Raw genomic sequence first — 19,447 nt, forward strand, 5'->3', positions numbered from 1 at the left:
AATTCTAATTGGTCCTCCTTCTTAGGGATATGTCACACCTAAGGTTAGTGGGGGAATGAATGCCACCTCCCCCACCAATCCCATGGTCATGCATTGTGTGCCTTGGTGGGGAGTTGGGGGGTGTGCCACCTTAACCCTAGTTGCCTCCCCCTCCCCCCCAAAATAAAAGGAAAAAGGATGTAGTTAACACCATGCTAGTGGATTTATGGAGATTTCACTCATTTGATTAGTCTTTAAAATAAGTATATATGATTTGGGTCTAACATGCATGTGGCTTGGTCCAATCAATTGACAACCACTCACAAAGTGCGACCTTGCTATTGGCAAAGGCTTATTACCATATATACCTCTATTAGTAGTGTAGACCATGGGCATGACTAGACTCTTACACTTTGTGCATATCCTTAGAAAGCTTTTAGTGGTAGGACCTTCTTCGTCTCTTCTTCAAGCCTCTCTCTCTTTCACACACACACACACACACACACACACTCTCTCTCTCTCTCTCTCTCTATATATATATATATATATATATATAGTTGTTTGTTTTGTATAGAGTTTCTACTAGTTTCCTTTTCAAGTACTCTCTTTGTAATTGGCATTATAATGGTACCCCTTCTACATTATACATGTTTTATAGCATACACCTAAGCACTAACCTTGAAAGGGCTTTTACTACTACTAACTATGCATAAGCTTAGATTTAACTACCTTGCAAGCATTCATGGTTAGTAATATCAATGCATATAGATATAATCAAATTATACATATGTAGACATGCGTGCATATATATATATATATATATATATAATATTACTCATCTATACTCACATACAAACATGTTTGTCAAAAATAAAGGCTAAATATTACATTTAAGATTACATAATAGAGAATTCTATTGGGCCTTAGTATGAACTAGCAATTAACTTCTAAGATATTAAATCAAAATTAGCTACAAAAGTATATGTGGTTAGTCTCATTAGATTTGATTTTGAAAGTGTATCACACACCTAAAGGTATTATTTACTACTTAAGAGTGCTCATGTTGCTCATAGTAGGCTCGAGTGTTTATGCCACTAGTATCTATTGTAGAAACATAATAGGATTGGATTTTTATCTTACCTATTTTTGTGTTCTAAATGTATCACTATGTGTTTTTTCTCTATAATTATCATTTAAATGTCCACTCTTGTCCATAGTTAGATGATTCCTTCACATTCACTAGCCTCTACTTTTATCTTGATAGGCGGTTGTGATTACATCACCTTGTTTTGGATGTTATATGACTATGGTTCTTGGCCTGAGTGATTAATAGGGTCTATTTTGGATGTTATAAGATTGAGCCTCCTCTTTTGGCTATTTCCAAAGACAAATTTAGTTTAAAACATCTTATTGATTAAGTAAATAATTCATTAGAATGTTGACCTTCTCCACTTTTCCTGTTTAAAAAGTTTTTATACATATTTACATGCACATATCTAACTTGTTGACTACATCTCTAGACTAATTACCAAAAATATTATATAATAAAGAAAATTCTAAAAAGGCTCAATATACATCTTACCATTTTACTTGTAAAATAAAAACTTAAGATTGGAGCACAAAAAAATTGTATGTAATTTGACTATTTTACTTTAAACTCTATCTCAAATTAATTTTATGCTATTTGCTTTAGAATGAATTTCTAGTTATCATCTTCTACATTTACATTGAGTTAATTTATTGATCTTTACTAAACCTTTGACCTTACTCTTACCTTCATAGGTCCCCTTGTGATTATGATATGTTAGTTCAAAAGGATAAAAAGTAATGTGACTCATTATAAGTCCATGTCGATAACTTTTACTTCATGTTGGACTTAATTATGGAGTGTGTGAAATTAGTTAGTATTCAATACAACCATCATAACTCCAAACCCTTCATTTATTCCTTGTTTTGAAACATAACACATCATGAAGCATGGAGCCAAAGAAATAGCTTAACAAGGCATGTTAATACTACAATGTCCTGGAAGGCAAAGAGAACAATTAGGGTGAGTACATAGAGACAAATTAAAAGGGGCGAGAGAGAAAATAGGATGATAATAAGAGTTCCCCTTGTGATTATATCACCTTGTTTACTTCTTGCCTTTGATATGTTAGTCCAAAACAATAAAGACTTATGCTACTCATCGTAAGCCCATGTAGATAACTTTTAATTCAAGTTAGACTTCACTATGGAGTGTGTGAAAGTAGTTAGTATTCACAATGCAACCATAGTAACTCCAAGTAAGCTCATGTAGATAGCTTTTACTTCATGTTGGACTTCATTATGGAGTGTACGAAAGTAGTTAGCATTCATAGTGCAACCATAGTAACTCCAAACACTCCATTTATTTCATGTTTTGACACATAACAAAACTTGAACCATGGAGTTCAAGAAATAGCTTAACAAGGTATGCTAATACAATAGTGACTAGGAAAGCAAAGTGAACAATGAGAGTGAGTGGATAAAGAGAAATTAAAAGGAAGGAGAGAGAAAATAGGAGGCTACTAAGAGTTCTTTGAGTTAGAAAGAAGTATAATGGTATTCTTTTGTGCCATGAGAGCCATAACCTAGATAGAATGATTGATTTCAAGCTATGGAGTTCCATACTTGAAATGATTGTTCATTATGGTAGTTTCATAGTGGAAGGCTTTGTTCTTCCACCCATGACAATAGATGATATAGTTGCACAATACAACAAATGATCCAATTAATGGGTTCAAGACCAACACTATCCTAGATTGTAATCTAAACTTTTGGCTTTTAATAAACTAAATATTCACCATCTATTGAAATCAAGTAATCTCGAATGACCCCTTACATTTTACCCTAGTGTCTCTTGTAGGAACATGTGCATGAAAGTTGGCATTGGGAAACATGTTAAAGGACAAGTATACAATTAAACAAAGTTGTGCATGAAAGTAGCACAATCCATATGTTGTGAATTAGAAAGTGTTCAATTGGCAAGTTTCTATTTGAGCTATCTAAATATGCACATATGAGAGAGAGAGAGAGAGAGAGAGAGAGAGAGAGAGAGAGAGAGAGAGAGGATAATATTTTGGGTCATTTTTAGGCATCATGTATGCTTGTCCTTTTGCCACAAACTTGTTTTATAGTTAGAGTGGAGTACCTTTTGACATCAAACGGATGTGTAAGATTGATGCCTAAGGAAATTTGCATGGAGAGCATTTGTATTGGAATAAAGTCTTTGATAGTCCTTTAATGGTATTTGTAGAACCAAGAAAGGCATATTTTTGGAGCATGAGAGGCAATTTCAAAGCGAGTGATGTTCCTCATGATACATGTGCCTTTCCTCAAGCTCAAAGGACATGTGCTTTGGGTCATCACTATAGACCTCTTTGGAATTTGTTTTGCTATAATGATTAGACCATTTCTGCTAGTTTCTCTCCTCTAAAAAGTGAGGATAGATTACAGGATTGGAGCATTGAATGCCATTGAATATACTATTCTCTTTTTTACATGACGGATAAGAGAGTGAACATACTACTCTCTTTATGGTGAGATAACCAGGAGAGTGCATATGACCCTGGATAACATTATATGATGATTCCCTGTGCTGGAACTCTTATTAAATGGCATTGAAGGCAATTTACAAGTTTTAGGCTAATAAATTGCCACCTAAGGTCACCTAAGGTGGGGTTTTCATGGTGATATATGGTTGGTGCAATTCCTTTAGGTCCTACGCTTGCCATTCGAAGGATTGCGCTTACCACTTGTTGTAAATGTGGTGCTTGTAGGGATATCTCTCCACTCATTTTTGGGAACTATACTCGCATGCAAGAGCTTATTCAGTGAGCATCTTCCTCTATTAGACTTCATTTTCCATCTTTTGGATTGTGAGCATCTTCCTCTATTAGACTTCATTTTCCATCTTTTGGATTTGGCAAGCTCTTTTGGTTGTTTGGAACTTTTCTTTGGAACTTTTCTGGGTCGATTGAAGCCGCATGCCACAGTCATTTCCTGGGTGCGCTTTTGGATGCTCTAGGCAATATGCGGTATGGGAACTTCACCCTTTGAGGTTAGTGCTTGTGATGGCTACAGTTCAAGGTCTATGCACCAGGCTCTTTGTGATAGTTGTTACTTGGATCTCTTTCTAACACTTGTCATTGACGGACTGGATCGATCTCAATTGGTCTTTTTTCACGAGTGCTTTGAACTTTTTTGGCTGCCACTCAGCCGTTCAACCACTTTATACATTGACAATCAACACAATAGCTTTCCATACGAATATGAGAGAGAGAGAGACACACACACACACACACACACACCAAGAAAAAGCCCGTAGAACGTTAACTACGCAATCTCTCTCTCTCTCTCTCTCTCCCCCTCCCTCTCTCTCTCTTCCGACCCACACACAAGAACACACACCGTAGATCTTGATCTCACGTTGATTATCAGCCTTTCATCGAATCTGGACGTGGGCTCGCCTTGGTTTTTCCTGCAAGGGACCATACGGAGGCCTCACACACACACACACACACATACACACACATTCAAGAAATTCCTTATGACTGCTAACTGACCGATTGCATTTCGTGACTACGGTATTTTCTCTTCTTCCCATTCACGATCCATCTTGACGCTATCCATCAGAACGATGAAAGTCACCATTAACCCTGCTGCAACTGTACTAATTTGCGTTAGTTGTGTTGCAAGTGTACTAGTTTGCGGGCTTAATTAGCCTACTTGTCATGCATTGATTCAAAGCATGAGATTAATCAAAGCTAAGCTCCTTTGTCTCCTCTCGCAGGCTTCACCAAACTAGTAGCAACTTGAAATTGATGATTGGTATCAAGGGCACTTGAGGAGTGCAATTCCCGTGTCACACACTGCCGTCCATTACATGATGGTTCCTCCGGGGAGTGCTGAATATTGAGCAGGAGCAAGCTGCTGCAGCAGGATCATCATGACTTGCACCCTAGTAAAGGTCCCCAAGGCCTCAGTGCTTGTGTGCCTGCAATGTCCCCTCTGTTCTAAGCTCGTGCATGAGGCCACAACCATCTCCGAATGCCTTCACACATGTGAGTGCCCACTGCCAATTGAGCTTCTTCTTTAGTGAACAGAAAGTGGGCTATTTGAACTTTACCCCAACAATTTAAGTCACGAAAATGTCAACACATTGGAGCATCCCTCGGGGTGCGTGGTGCATCTTGGCATGCGAATGAGCAGACACCTTTTACTGGTTTTCTGTTTAGACAATGGATGACCATGGTGCATATTAGGGGATTGATGGTACCAGAGAAGCTTTCTTAGTGCTTACATCTTTACTCCTTAGTGCTAATTAAAAGTTGTCATCTGCCAAGCTAGCCAGTGTACGTATGTTGAAGGTTTTTCATATCCGAGACATGTGTACTTCACCAAAACTAATTTGTCAGATCATAATGCTCTGATCGTAGTTCTCATAGAATTCTCATAGGGCCAAAACTTATTCAACAGCCTATGTATAACATTTGTGCTGCAGTCTCTTCAAGATTATAGGACACTAGCGAACTAAAAGATATGGATAGCTCAATCACATAGCTTGCATATAGCTTCAGAAGGTTTCCCAAGGCCAATGTTACTACAGCCTGTTGAAAAAAGAAAAAAAAAGTGAATCAAAATAAACGCAAGCCTGAACGTGAACAAGCTTTTAGAGACATGAGATTTCCTCTCTCACAGAGAGAGAGATAGATAGAGAGAGAGAGAGAGAGAGAGAGAGAGAGAGAGAGGGAAGTCCCCACCTTGGAAGAGCTATAATAGGTCCTTCTCTTCTTTAAATACTCTAAGTTTATGAGATGCTATTTGCTTATGGGGTCTGGTTCACCCTTTTCTCTCTTTCCATACCATCTCCTCACTACCCAAATACGCTTAGGCACAAACAAGATGGGATACATGCATACACGGATATGTGCATGCACGTTTCTGTGACATTTAGACAGATGTCACATACCTAGCATGCTACATGATCCATAGTGGGTATTGGACAACCTCTACTTCTTGAACACACTTAGTTGTATCTCTTCCTCTCATTCATATTATCTATAGCAACATTTATTCTTCATTCCCTTCTTCATTTGCATTATTGTTTGAGTTCACTGTATGTTACTTATGTTCGCACAATCTGTGTGTTTAGAGCCTTTCTTTAGACCCACTATAGGTTATCTCATATTGTCACAAGTTAGTTAGGATGCTCATGTAGGTTTTAGGTCCTCTTTAGCTTCCTTTACGATCCCTAGGTTTGTACCATTTTGCACTTTGGTGCTTTGTTGTTGGGAATGCCACTGCACAATATGCACCTCCCCATTACCTGCAAGTGTATCACACTCTGACCCTTGGTGCTGTCGTATTGGGGATTCCATTCATGCACCTTCCACCACTCTTCCCAGTTGATCAGAAAGAGGGAACCCCCCTCCTGCTGATCATTTGCCTACCTCATTGAAGGGAAATAGGGGTGGTAAGGGAACACCTAAAAGGTAATCTGCTTGGGAGCACTTGCCTAAAAACCATCTTGATGGCAACTGTCATTCAAAGGTGAAGGGTACTTTATGAACACCAAAAATTACACACTCTCCCAAATCGAGATCTCAGCCCCTTCTGGCAGTGGTAGGGGGGTACTTCCCAGGGCAGTAGCATAGCTTTTCCACCCCCCCGGTATTTGGGTTCATCAATGGGCCCGGTCACTGCTGTACATCTTGTTTGACTAATTCAGCTCTCATCCCCCTTTAGGCTGTACTTTTAGGATCTTTAGGCTACCCTTAGGATCCCTAGGCTTGTCTGTCTAATTTCTTTTAGGCTAAGTTAAGCTTGTCTTTTTTTAGACTAGTAGCTAGATCTTTAAGTTGGGTCCATAGGCAATAGGTCCCTTAGGCTAACTACTTTCTAGGCCTCTTTAGGCTATGATAGGCTAAACTAGGCTAGTCTTCTGTAGGCTAAGCCCTCCTTTGTCCCTCTTCATTCTTCCACTACTTACTACTTGTCTTACTTCTTCTTTCCTTCTACTGCAGTCACTCTCTCAGATCTAGCTTAGGTTAAAAAAATCTCAATATGCATCACTGGTATGTAGCTTTTGGTTTCTCCGGTAGTACTTACATGCTGGGTTTTTGTATTTCACCAAAGGACTAACATTGCGGGAATCTACCACTCCTGCGACTGGGCTGGAGGCATGGATTTTCAGCCTTGCCTTGCTAGGCATGCCTTCACATTCTTGACCAGCATGGAGATCGAGATTGCATGTTCTCTCTTGAGACAGAGTTTCAAGCATAATTCTAGCTACCACAGTGGCTGTCTTTCCTCATAGATCTTCCAGTTGAGATGCTTCTCCTTCTACTTTGGTTACCTCTCCGGTAGGTTCTTCTTTTTATGTTCATAGTTGAATGCTACCTTGGTGGTTGTGCCTTTGCATTCATTCTAGCATTGGAGCCATCTCCTAGGTTGAGTTTCAGGCATTCCTACATCATTTGGCTAGTACATGTCCCAAAAACCATGGTAGCGAAATCTTTCTTCTAGCTCTTCCAATTGATGGGTGTCACGTCTCCCTTCCTCTTTTTCATCATGCTATTCCAGGACCTTCTTCATTAGGTACCAGGCACCTTAGCTTACATTAGCTCTAGCCTCCTTCTCCTCCTCCTTCTCCTCAAGCATTGACATCCATGGTTTGATAGGGGGTTGCTTTCCCCACATGATATGTTCAAGTTTTGGCTTGTCTTTTTTGTCTTCAACATTGGCATCCTTTCCCTATTGTATCTACCTTGCATTGCATTACATCACTTTGCCATTTCAAAAGGGTGCTTAGACAAGTAAACAATTCCCTTACGAGCATATTGTCCAAGTGGCATCTTGCTGCATGAGCATGCCACTTGTTTCATTCCCCCTTGCACTTGCATTGTATGTATATGTTGGGCATTTGGAATGAATTTTCGCCCATGATTATAGACATCCCTCCAAATGAAAATCCATGCTTTGTGTAGCATGACCCCCTTTACCTCAGTGGGTAGTGCATTGTAGCTAGCACTGCTCAACCAAGATCTCAAACGGCTATGTGTGAGAATGCAAAAATGAATGGAAGTATGAAAAGAAGAAGCGTAAACACTGACAAAGAGACAAAAACAAAAACTTAGAATGAACAGGCAATGGAATTTGTAAAGAGAAGATTCAGATGTACAATACAATACCCCCAGAGTGTCAACATTGATGGCCAACAGCGGTGCCTTCAGTCTCATTCTCTCTAAGGATGTGAGATGATGCAATGATACAATTGAGAGTGGAGAGGAGCATATATATACCTCAAGACAAGACCTTAGACAATAATTCAGATCCAAAATGAGCTGCCTACCTCCTCGTGCATAAGAACGCCCCCTCCCCTTCTTAATTTTTTTACTCTCCCTCTCTCTCCCCGCTGACAGCATGTCGGGGAGAGAGAGAGAGAGAGAGAGAGAGAGAGAGAGAGAGAGAGAAAGAGAGAGGGAGTTAAGAGTGAGAAAGGGGAGGCATGCACCCCCCCAGGTGGAGGGGTGGCGGCCATTAACGGCCGTCTCCCCCCCCCTAAACCACCTCCTTCCCCACCATATAAGGGGAAGCCCCTCCTCCCTCTCCTCATCATCATCGCAATGAGAGAGAGAGAGAGAGAGAGAGAGAGAGAGAGAGAGAGAGGAAAGCTTTTGGAGGGTTCTTCTTCTCCTCTCCTTAAAGAGAGGTCATAACGTCCCCTCTAGTATTTCTGAAAATACATCCCCCTTTCATTATCTTTTCTCCACTCAAGGAGAGACTGCAAGAATTTACTTAAAAGTTCCATAGGAGAGTGCGAGAATTCTCTCTCTTGATGCGCATCTTCGAGTATGGCCCCAAAGCGTAGATCTACAAGGATAGCCGAAAATCTCGCAAGAGTGGATGGCGGCTTGAATCAAGACGGTACCGCAACCACGAATGGTCTATCATCAGGCGTAAATACCACTGGAATCAAGACATCACTCCAAACCCAGGTTGCTCTATTATTAAATCATAGATTATAATTATCATGGTGAAGGTCATATTCACATGCATCACATTGATTGCGCGATTGATGGGTAATTGCCTTGGTATGAATTTAGTTGTGATGTTTGTAACAAACAAGATAAATGTCATTGTAATATGACATCATAATAGGTGAAATTGATTAGGTAATTGCATCGTAAATTATCCAAAAAAATTCTTGCATGAATTCTTGCATAAAGTGCATTGCTTCTTGCACAAGTTTTTGCAAAATACATTTCAGAGGACATCGAAAGAAACAAAGTGCATCTCCATATCGCAAGATGGATTCTAAGGTACATGTAATAGACTGCAGAATTAAAGTGCAATTAGACTCATACGATAATCACATAAAGTTATAAAGACTAGATCATTCAAGAAGGTTATAGATCGTGTAAATAATTACATAGAGGATAATGTTAAGATTGCATGCATAGAAAATACCTTTACATGTGTGGCATAAAATATCGTATGGATTATATTAAAATTGTAAGCATTGAAATGAAGGCATGGCATTACGTTGCGTGCATTAAAGTTGTTGGAAAAATTCAACGTTGTTTGTAATTTACCAAATGGGACTGAGATCCATAAGTCCCATATCAAAGTCCTTGGCGACTTCAAGAGGGATAGGTAAAAGCTTAGTGCATGTGAGCATTATTAAGAGGGCTTAAGAAGATTATACTTAACACGGAGTAGGAACTGTTCTAAATAGAACCATCTTGACCAACTATGATCAAGGGGATAGACAATCTTGATCAATTAAGATCAAAGATAAAGGTACATAGGTACTTCAAGGGATCTAGGAGATAACCAGCAAGTTGACCAACCGAGGACGACGGGGTTGTCCATGATCTATTTTACAAGGAGACCTAAGGTAATGATAATTAGGGTCGGTAGGGTACAAACCCTAACCCAAAGAAAAAGGGGAAAACAAGCAACCTAGCTTGCCAAGCCCTTGGAATCTCGCCAAGTCGTAAACGATCCAAGACCGAATGCTAGGAGCATTCGAGAAGAAGGAATCACACCTTAGCAATTGGTTGTACGAACGACTACTGAAATGATTGTGATTGTACACTTAGGTACATTGTTTGAACTTCTTTGCTCAAGGAACTAATTCAAGGCAAAACACTTAATGCTTCAGGTTAAAAGCCTAGAGGGAGAGGCATGTTTAGTTACCTCCGACTACCTGCTTGGCCCTATCTAGGGGGTTGTTAGCCGCGCCGGGTATATGGACCGAACCTGTCGCGAGAGGTCTTTTCGTGGGTGCTGCTTGGAGCGGTAGGACGCTTGGGTGCCAGGGAAGGCTCTGGCTGTAAATTCCTTGCCTCCGGATCCTGCACAAGAGGCCGACGTGACTTGAGATGGGATCTCGAGGTCCGTGTACTAGTCTACGGACGAAACTTGGAGGAGTAATCCTGTTGATTGTTGGGTTAGCCTTCGGGCATGATACTTGATGTATTCCAATACTATGATAAATAAAGATCAGATATTTGAAAAAGGAACTTGCTTAACATTGTTTTTTAATGTCAGTGCCTAAGTTGTGTGAAGGAACCTGTGTGTAAATTGATTAATTAAGGAAGCTGCTTTTGCATGTCAAACATAATGTGGTAGATAACTAAGCAACCCGAGGAAAGTGCGGTGGACGTGACTTGGGTCCGTCCTACGGAATGGTGGTCCCGGTTAGCTGGGAACTTTTCTCAAAAGACGTGATAACGATATTGTGAAGACCTAGAGTCAGTTGAGTTAGAATCCCAATTTATGTTGTTTTAGGGAAGCGGAATGGGACTATGCCTTATGGGCAGAGAGGTTGAGCTTTGCATCCCTCTCGTTTCCCATTCTCCATGAACCAAGTGCAGCATAAATTCTCTTGGACTCTGTTGTTCCTACGCAAAGTGGTTCATTTGGAGCTCGACGCTAGCTACTACCTAGAGTCTTGGCTGATAGGAAAGAAACCTTGACTTCAGGTCAGTCCTAAGTGGGAACGGCTGGATACTTTTGCTTCGGAGCAGACTCGGGAAGACTTAGATCGCAAACCTTGTGACGTTCCTTGCAAGTGCCAGGCGGCGCTTTCTAGACTTCCCTCCCGATGGACTGCTAAGATGTGTCCCACAAGTGGACAAGCGGATATGTTACACCTGCCCAATGTATAGGCACTCGACTAAAGGCCTAATAAAGTGTCCTAAAACCATGACATGTATAAGACTAACATCCTCTCTCAGATCATGGGCAATGAGTACAGCAAAATATACATGATGATAGGCATACAAGCCTCTAGGAACCCCCATCATGTCCATACCATAGTAGAAAGTCTGCAAAAAACTTGTAACATCATAATACATATAACAATGACAATTACATTGGACAATGTGGCATGGATACCTGAGTTGTGGCTGATCAAGCCATTGTTGGTGGAAATACGCTAATCTTGTTACTTGCCATGAATGTCCTTGTTGAAGCACATCATGACCATGGGTTCCTCTTTTTTGGCCATATTACCAAAAGTGTTTCCTCCCTAGGTGAGAACACCCACTCTTCCTTGGTTGTTGCCCTACCCTTAGAGTCATTAATGATTAGCCAACCTGTAAACCAATTTGCCCCTCGGTTTGCTTAGGGAATTGACCCTCACCTTGCTCCTTGCGAGACAAATTTAGCCGAAATTGAAATTGGCCAGCTGGCCTCTTGAATCTCCTTGAAATTCTTCAATTTCAATTTCGGGCTATCCTCATGATAGACCTCTCCTTTGAGATCCTTGCAATCGTTCTCAATTGCATTGCAATGTGCCAAAGCAAAACACACTACATTGGAATTTTCCAAAAGGCATCATAGTGTAAACAACATTGGCCACTATTGCTTAGCCATGCTAATGTCAAACACTTGCTGAAAATTTTCAGCCAGCATAAATATAATACAAGACTTGTAAAGAATCCAAAACTATTGTAGAAATTCATAGAATTCATTTCTATTAGCATATCTCAATTGTTCTAGCTAAACAATCATAGCGAAGCATAAACTGTGCATAAACCATGGCTGAACTATTAATGGCATTCATAAAAACATACCATTGTCCACAAAACTAGGGAATGACTTTGATAAGGGATGATCATCCATTGAAAACGAGCAATTGATAATCAATCTTTGATGATCATAGATTGATGCATGCATATTGATGCAAATGTATAGTTTCAGAGCTGCAGTGATCTTATGGTAGACATACTGTTAGCACAATACCTTGGATGTAGGCTAAATACATACGAGATCTACTAATACACAATATCTATCCATCACTAGAGTAAAAGTGCCACCTCTCCCTTGAGTATTAGGTAATGCTCTGGACCCTTGCTCTATTGAATATGACTAAGCTTGATCCAAAATTAGCTCCAATTGAAAAGCCTCCAAGTAAAGCTGCAATAATTGAGGATGGTTTACCGAGTCATCCTCTTCCATCCACTTAGCATCCATTGGTGAATAGTTTTGAAACTTCACCAAATACCTTTTGGAAACTTTACCTCAGACCTTTCTCTCTTTATGTGCCAACATCTACTCGGGTATTGAAATCTTATTTAGCTCCTCAAGCTCTGACTAAATTTCAGTAGATACATCCTCAGATACATCACCATGAAAAGGACTCAATAAGCTTATATGAAAGGCATTATGTATCCGCCATTATGGAGATGATTTTAGCCTATAAGCAACATTACTAATCCTCTAAGCACTTTTTGAGCCCTCAACATCCTTTGTTCATTGTCATTGGTGGTTTGCTACACTTGAGATTCATTATTGGAGGACGATACTCTCCGACACTCTCCCTTAGACCACTCCCACAAGAGACAATGGCTATTGGACAGCCTCAACTCTTTGAGCACACTTAGTTGTATCTCTTCCTCTCAATCATTCATCCATTACACATTCATTTTGCATTCTCTTCTTCTTCATTTGTGTTCTCATATGGGTTCATTGTGTGTTGTGTGTTTATACACTCCATGTTTTCTTTGCCATTGTGTCCTCATAAAACTATGAACATGATTGTAATGTCTAGTTGGTATTTGTGCAGCATATCAAGTGTGAGGGAGTTGCTATAAATGTGACTTATCTCTATTCTTCCATTTGGCTCAATGCAATAGCATATTTACATAACACTCCTATTGTTATGCTTAACCCCGAGATGACCTTCAGGTTGCATAGACAAACTCGATATTCTTGAAGAATCTTAAATAATATAGGGATTGCAAAGTATTTATTGCAACTTGATGCATCATGTAGACTGCAATAGGCTGTGAACAATCATGTAGTAGACTGTACTAGCTTAGGCTATGGAACAAGTGTGGGCTCCAAAACGCAACAATCCTTTGATGTCGAAGAGTAATTGAAGCTAAAATACAGCAGTAGTGAAAAGTCCCCCTAGAATCCAACCTATATATGAGACACAACACAAGCCATATCCAGAAATAAAAGGGACTAGACACAAGACTCACCTCCTAGCCATAGAGCCAAATAGGCTCACCCTCGAGCTTGGGAGCTATGAACACGCTAGGTCATGATCACATCAGCTCATAATCGTAGATGATTAGCACTGTTATAACTCCCAATCAGATTGCCTATGGGAGACATATGCATGCAACATATCCTCCATGGTTTGATTTGTCCTTTCGGTCTGCCATTGGTTTCATGATGCTCTGAGGAAGACATGGACAATCGAGTTTCCACTTATTGGAATATTGTTTGCCAGAAATGGTCAATGAATTGAGGATCCTTGCCATTGACTATTTCATCGGGCAAACCATAAAGTCTATAAAGATGTTCGACAAAGAGACCAGCCAACTTATGGCTTTTCATGGTCATCTTTGTAGCAATGAATCGAGCCATTTTCATTAATTAATCAGCCACAACCCAGATCGTGTCATGACCTCAATTCATACGTGGTAATCCTACTACAAAATCCACAACAGTTACTATTTCATCGGGCAAATTATAAAGTCTTTAAAGATGTTCAACAAAGAGACCAGCCAACTTGTGGTTTTTCACGGTCATTTTTGTAGGAATGAATCGAGCCATTTTCATCAATTGGTCGACCACAACCCAGATTGTGTCATGACCTCAATTTGTACGAGGTAATCCTACCACAAAATCCATAGAAATGCTACTCCACTTTCTTTTGGGAATTTGTAAAGGATGTAACAAGTAGGATGATGTAACTGGTAGCATGCTGGAGCAATCTGCAACAGAATTGTTTGGGCACCTATGGAGGCTGGAATGATGTCCCCCCAATGCTGGACCAGCAGAAAGAGTAGAAAAACAATGATGCCAGCAGCAAGGTAGGCTAAGGAGCAGTAGGAGTTGTCACTTCCATCTTTGGCATGCTGAAATGAGGGTGTTGATGGCTAGCAGTGGTGAGTTGATCAAGGTTGAAGGTGATGGCAAGCTGGTAAAGAAAGTGATGGAAAAGGATAGGTTTAGAGATGAAAAGTGTGGCCAACCCATCATCCATGTATCCCTTTAAAAGAACTTTTTAAGCCAATCATCATGCTAGAATTATTTGAGATTAAGTTTAGGCTAAAGTCCAAGGTAGCTTAACACCATTTTAACTTTAGGCTAAAATCTGAGGTAGCTTAACACCCTGTCTGAAACCCAACATAGAATCTACAGTAAAATCTAATCATTTCAGCCACAAAAGAGTGCTGAAAACTCTGATTACAGCAGTAATTCCTCATTTCTGCCCCTTTTCTATGCATCCACTTCCAAATTTCATCTTCATGCTTTTGGCAATTGTTGCTTCCATGAACAATGACCTGTGATACAACAAAACTAATTGGAATTGCTTCTAATTAGTCCTTTGTCTTGATTGGGTTTACCATTGGTTGTTTTCACCAACCAATGGTAAATTGGTTAGTGAAACAGTTTTGATTCCTCATGCATGGAGCCTTATACATGCTGATTTCCTAGCTGATCAAGGTTCAGGATGGACTTTGTCAATGACCAACTGCAAATCCGAATATTAGCCATGACAAATCAATCTCAAATTCCTTAGGAATGCTAATCACCTAGCCTATCAAGGTTCAGGATCGACTTTGCTAGTGATCAAGCAGTCATGATTCACCAAACAATGCCCCACTGCAAACCCTAATGTTAGCCACTATATCTGAGTCCTGAATTTGCAATTGATTCCTTAGTGTATGCTCCTCAAACTCCATCAAACTTTATCCTACTGCATCTGTCCACAGTTGCTCTGACCAATGGTGGCATTTCATGCAACAAAAGTGTTGCCAAATGTGCACTAATAGGTGCCCACATGTATCATGATGCGGACCTTATCCCAAACAATGATTGCAAACATTGCATGCACACCCAATTATTGCTGTACATCTGCATGTGATGTCAAATTATGAATTATCATCCTGGATTTTCCCCGAATCAGTCAAAACCCTAATCATGACCGATTAATCCCTAATCAGCACTGAGCAGCCAGTTTCTTTGCCAGACAAGGGAAAAAGGGAGAAATCCAGCCCTAGTCTAATTCAAGGCAGTAAATCCCGTGCCAGAGATGCATACACACAGCTAGGAGCTTCCCTTGCTGATCAGATGATTGCTCCAGATAATGGGGCTGCGATTTTTGGCAGCCACAATGCTGTTTCAGGCACTTGTATTGTCAAAAATGGTATCCTCAGCTCTAGAATGGCAAAGCTCAGCCTTCTCTCAGCCAGAATTGGCTCCAACAGCTTGCATGTAACTGAAAGAGAGAGATGAAGATAAAAATGAGAGTTTTTGCTTTCCATAGAGCCATGCAAAAATTCAACGCTAGATTTAGTGATTGTTTTAATCATTGGCCTCATCCAAAGTTTTCTTTGGCTTCCCGATGGTTGAGATTTTAAAATGACTGTGGAAAGCTCTGATACAAACTTTCATAAAAAATGGCATTGCCCAAACTAGGGTTCAAATTTTCACAAAAGGTAAAAAACCACTCTTTTGTTCCTTTTGGATTTAACCTTGAAAATCAAGAATTTCTGAAGTCCTGTCCTTGTCGAACACTGTTAATGCAAATGTCTATCATTGCAAGGGCCCAAAGTAAATTCACACACTTGTGACATTGATCCTATCTAAATCAAGGGTGTGGAGGTGCTATCTCCTTGTTGAGCGTCAAGCAATGGTCTAGCACTATGCTCCATTGAGCTTGATCAAGCCACAACCAAAGTAGCTAAAAAGCCTCCAAGTAAAGTTGCAACAGTTGAGATGAACTTGCTAAGTAACACTCTTCTATCCACTTCACATGCATACTAGATAACAACGAGAAACTTTACCTCTAACTTTCCTTTCCTTAGCAGATCTTTGTCTAGACCAAGGCAATGAGAGGATCCTTAATGATGTTCTGTCTGAACAACCTTGCCATGTGATCTTCTTTTATCTTCTTCCTCATTGGAATGAAATGAGCCTGCTTGCTAAACCTATATATAATAATAATAGTCCATACCCTATCATTCCTTGTAGGTGTCTTAGGAAGATTAAAAATTAAATCCATGGCAATGCTCTCCCATGGTCTATGTGGAATAGGCAAAAAGTGCAATAGACCCAATGTCTTGTGACATATGATCCAAAGCCTTCATCTTTGAGAGGAAATCACATATGTCACTACCATCAAATAATGACCCTTGCAATGTTAAACTCTGATGTGCAACTACTTTTTCATGCGCAAAGGAGATCGATGCTAGAAGACTATGGAATGACTTGACCCTTAGAAACTGAGTAAGATTCAGGTCGATCCTAACAGGGTTGGCCGATATGTTTTGTTGCAGAGTAAACTCAAAATTCACTAACCAAAAAATCCTGTGACATTCCGTGGGAGTGCTAGGCAACGTCTTTTAGATGGACTACTAAAATGTGTGAAGGATAGGACATGTTACACATGCATACATAGTTGATATCATGCTAATCCGAATTGCATTATGTTGTTCCCATACACATTCCACTGGATGAAAAGAACTTTTGTTTCAGCTTCTTAAATGTTGGAATTTCTTGATGCCCCACTTGGAATTATACTAGCATTTTCATTATATACAATACTTGTAACAAGGTTCCCAAAACCAGCCCTGGTTCCTTGCATATTTGGAGGGCGTCCCAACTTAGCAAGCTATGCTACATGCATGTGTTATTGTACGTCGTATGCATTCCTAAGTAGACCTGGAATAGAGTAGCTTGTGTGTTTTTCATGCTTGAAGACTGTCTGTTGAAAGGCATATGTAGAGATGGTTGCTTATGAGAGTTGCTGGACTCCTTACACTATGAATGCTTCCTTTTTCCTCGTAGGCATGGAAGGAGTTTCGGTAAGTTTAACAAATCAAAAAACCCACTACACTAACCAGCTGTGCTCTGAACAATGCCTTTGCTTCTACTTCATTTCAAGTTGCTTTGGTTTCTCTTAACAGACAGACATCCAATCCAATTTATTTTCTGCTTGTCATCCCATGTTGTTGTGATCATCCAGTGACTCAAAATCATACAATGATTGCCTTTCTTCTCATGATTTGTATTTGTCATCTCAGTTATAAGAAGTGAGAGATATTTTGTTGATTCTTCCAATTTCCCTTGTACTTTGTATTTGCGCTTGAAACAACCACAAGCTCACCTTCTTAAAGAAGGTGTGGTATGTGACATGTCCTAGCAATGAAACCATGAAACTGGCCTTCAGTAAACCACTGGGCAGTGAATGTAAACTTTGCAAATTTAATAAACAAAAATAGTAAATGAGCAAATCAAATGCTCACAAACAGTGGAGCTACAAATGCTCCCATCCAGAAGAGATGACACAGAAGCCCCAAACCCTGGTGTCCTTTTGGTACTTCTTTGTTCTCATTGAAGAGGTTCACAATTCAGGATACAAAAGCCGAATGATACAGGTGGATATTTGTCAATTACCAAGTACATCTGATACATTTGAACAAGCCATGCAAACCCTAATCAATTTAGCACAAAATGATGCTGAAACCCCATGAACAATAATCTATCACATGACAAAAACTGATCAAAATTCCTTCTAATCAGTCCTTATTCTTGAATGCATTTACCATTGGTTGCTTTAACTAACCATAGCATTTTATGCGACAAATTATGCATGGAGCCTTACACATTCTGACTGCCTAGTCGATCAACGTTCAGGATGGACTTCGTCAGTGACCAGTCACTTTAACACACAAAACAATGCCCCACTAGGAACCCTAGTATTAGCTGCTACATATCAGTCTCAAATTCCTTGGTCAGGCTGCTTGCCTAACTAATCAAGTTTCATGATGGATTTTACCTGTGACCAAACACCCTGATTCACCAAACAGTGCCTGATTCAAACCCTAATATTATCTGCTGCAAATCAGCCCCAAATTCATTGTTGATTCCTGAGTGCATACTCCTCAAACTCAGTCCAGCTTTGTCCTATAGCATCTATCCAAGTCTCTCTCACTATTAGTAGCATTTCATGCAACAAAACTGTCAAATGCATACTAACAGTTGCCCACATGCATTCCGGCTTGGTGGAAAGTTCCTTGTCCTGTTCCTAACAATGTTCTGATTGTAGAGACCATTGTAGGGAATGCTGCATTTTAGCCTGCCTGCTACCAACAAGTGACTGTTTTAGCCCGTTTTCTGCTCTTGCATGATATGTACTTCAGCCTTCAGAGATTTATGGCTCTTCAGTCTTCATTCTCTAGACTTTTTTTATGGTATGTACATATTTTGCAGCATGGATTGGTCCTAATTTATGATGCACCCTTTGTTTTGAATAGTGTAATATGATGTTTAGGGTGCACTTTTATAGTGTCTTTGATTGCTTGTGAAGTTTATTTCAGGATTATGAAAAATTCCTTAAATTTTCCCATCTTTTAATGTGCCATTCTCTTCTGTTCCCACGATGGGGTCTTCCTATTCTTATCATGTTCCCCATTCTCGTTCCTGTTCCCTGTTCTTGGTAGCAGTGCATGAGACCCATGGTGGCGTTTTATTGCCTTGTTTCCACTACATGATTCCCAAAAGGCCTTTCTTAGACCAAATAGCAATGGAGAAAGAAAATACCAAGCACATCCTTATTGCTTGTGCCAGTTTTAGACCAAGATGGAATGGCCAACTGTGGAAACTTTCACTAAGAAACCGTCCTCCTGCTATTTATCCAGTCCAAGAAAGCCCATCAATGGCTATTGGAATGGCATGAGCTGCGAAAGGGCTTTCCTAGACCAAGTAGCCATGAAGAAAGTATGGTACCAATCACATCCTTATTGTTTGTTTCTCCAGTCCAAGGAATCCAATGGTTGCCCATCAATGGCTCTTGGATATGCCAAGGGATGGTACCTCTTTGAAACATCACCTATACCAACCAAGACACTAAACATCTGTGCAGCCTTTAAGAGATGGTTTCTGCATGTTATCCGACAAACTGAAAGTAAAC

The 19,447-nt window shown here is 40.0% G+C and overlaps 1 protein-coding gene across 3 annotated transcripts in view; it reads left to right on the forward strand.

Moving 5' to 3' along the window:
• The first annotated feature begins 4,330 nt into the window (after positions 1-4,330).
• The window catches only part of LOC148016600 (E3 ubiquitin protein ligase DRIP2-like), a 30,813-nt gene continuing 15,696 nt past the window's right edge, over positions 4,331-19,447 (forward strand). Inside the window, exons 1-2 of one of the 3 annotated variants that reach the window (XR_015688029.1) lie at positions 4,331-4,586; positions 4,793-5,063. Coding sequence is in view for 2 of the 3 variants with exons in the window: in XM_087663689.1 (XP_087519815.1) it covers positions 4,949-5,063 (115 nt within the window). In the remaining variant the exon portion in view is untranslated. The other 2 variants (XM_087663689.1, XM_087663690.1) reach the window with 2 other exon arrangements.

This window comes from Lygodium microphyllum, chromosome 23, assembly GCF_053477565.2.
Source record: "Lygodium microphyllum isolate KBCC chromosome 23, Lygodium_microphyllum_v1.1.10, whole genome shotgun sequence".
Lineage (NCBI taxonomy): Eukaryota > Viridiplantae > Streptophyta > Polypodiopsida > Schizaeales > Lygodiaceae > Lygodium > Lygodium microphyllum.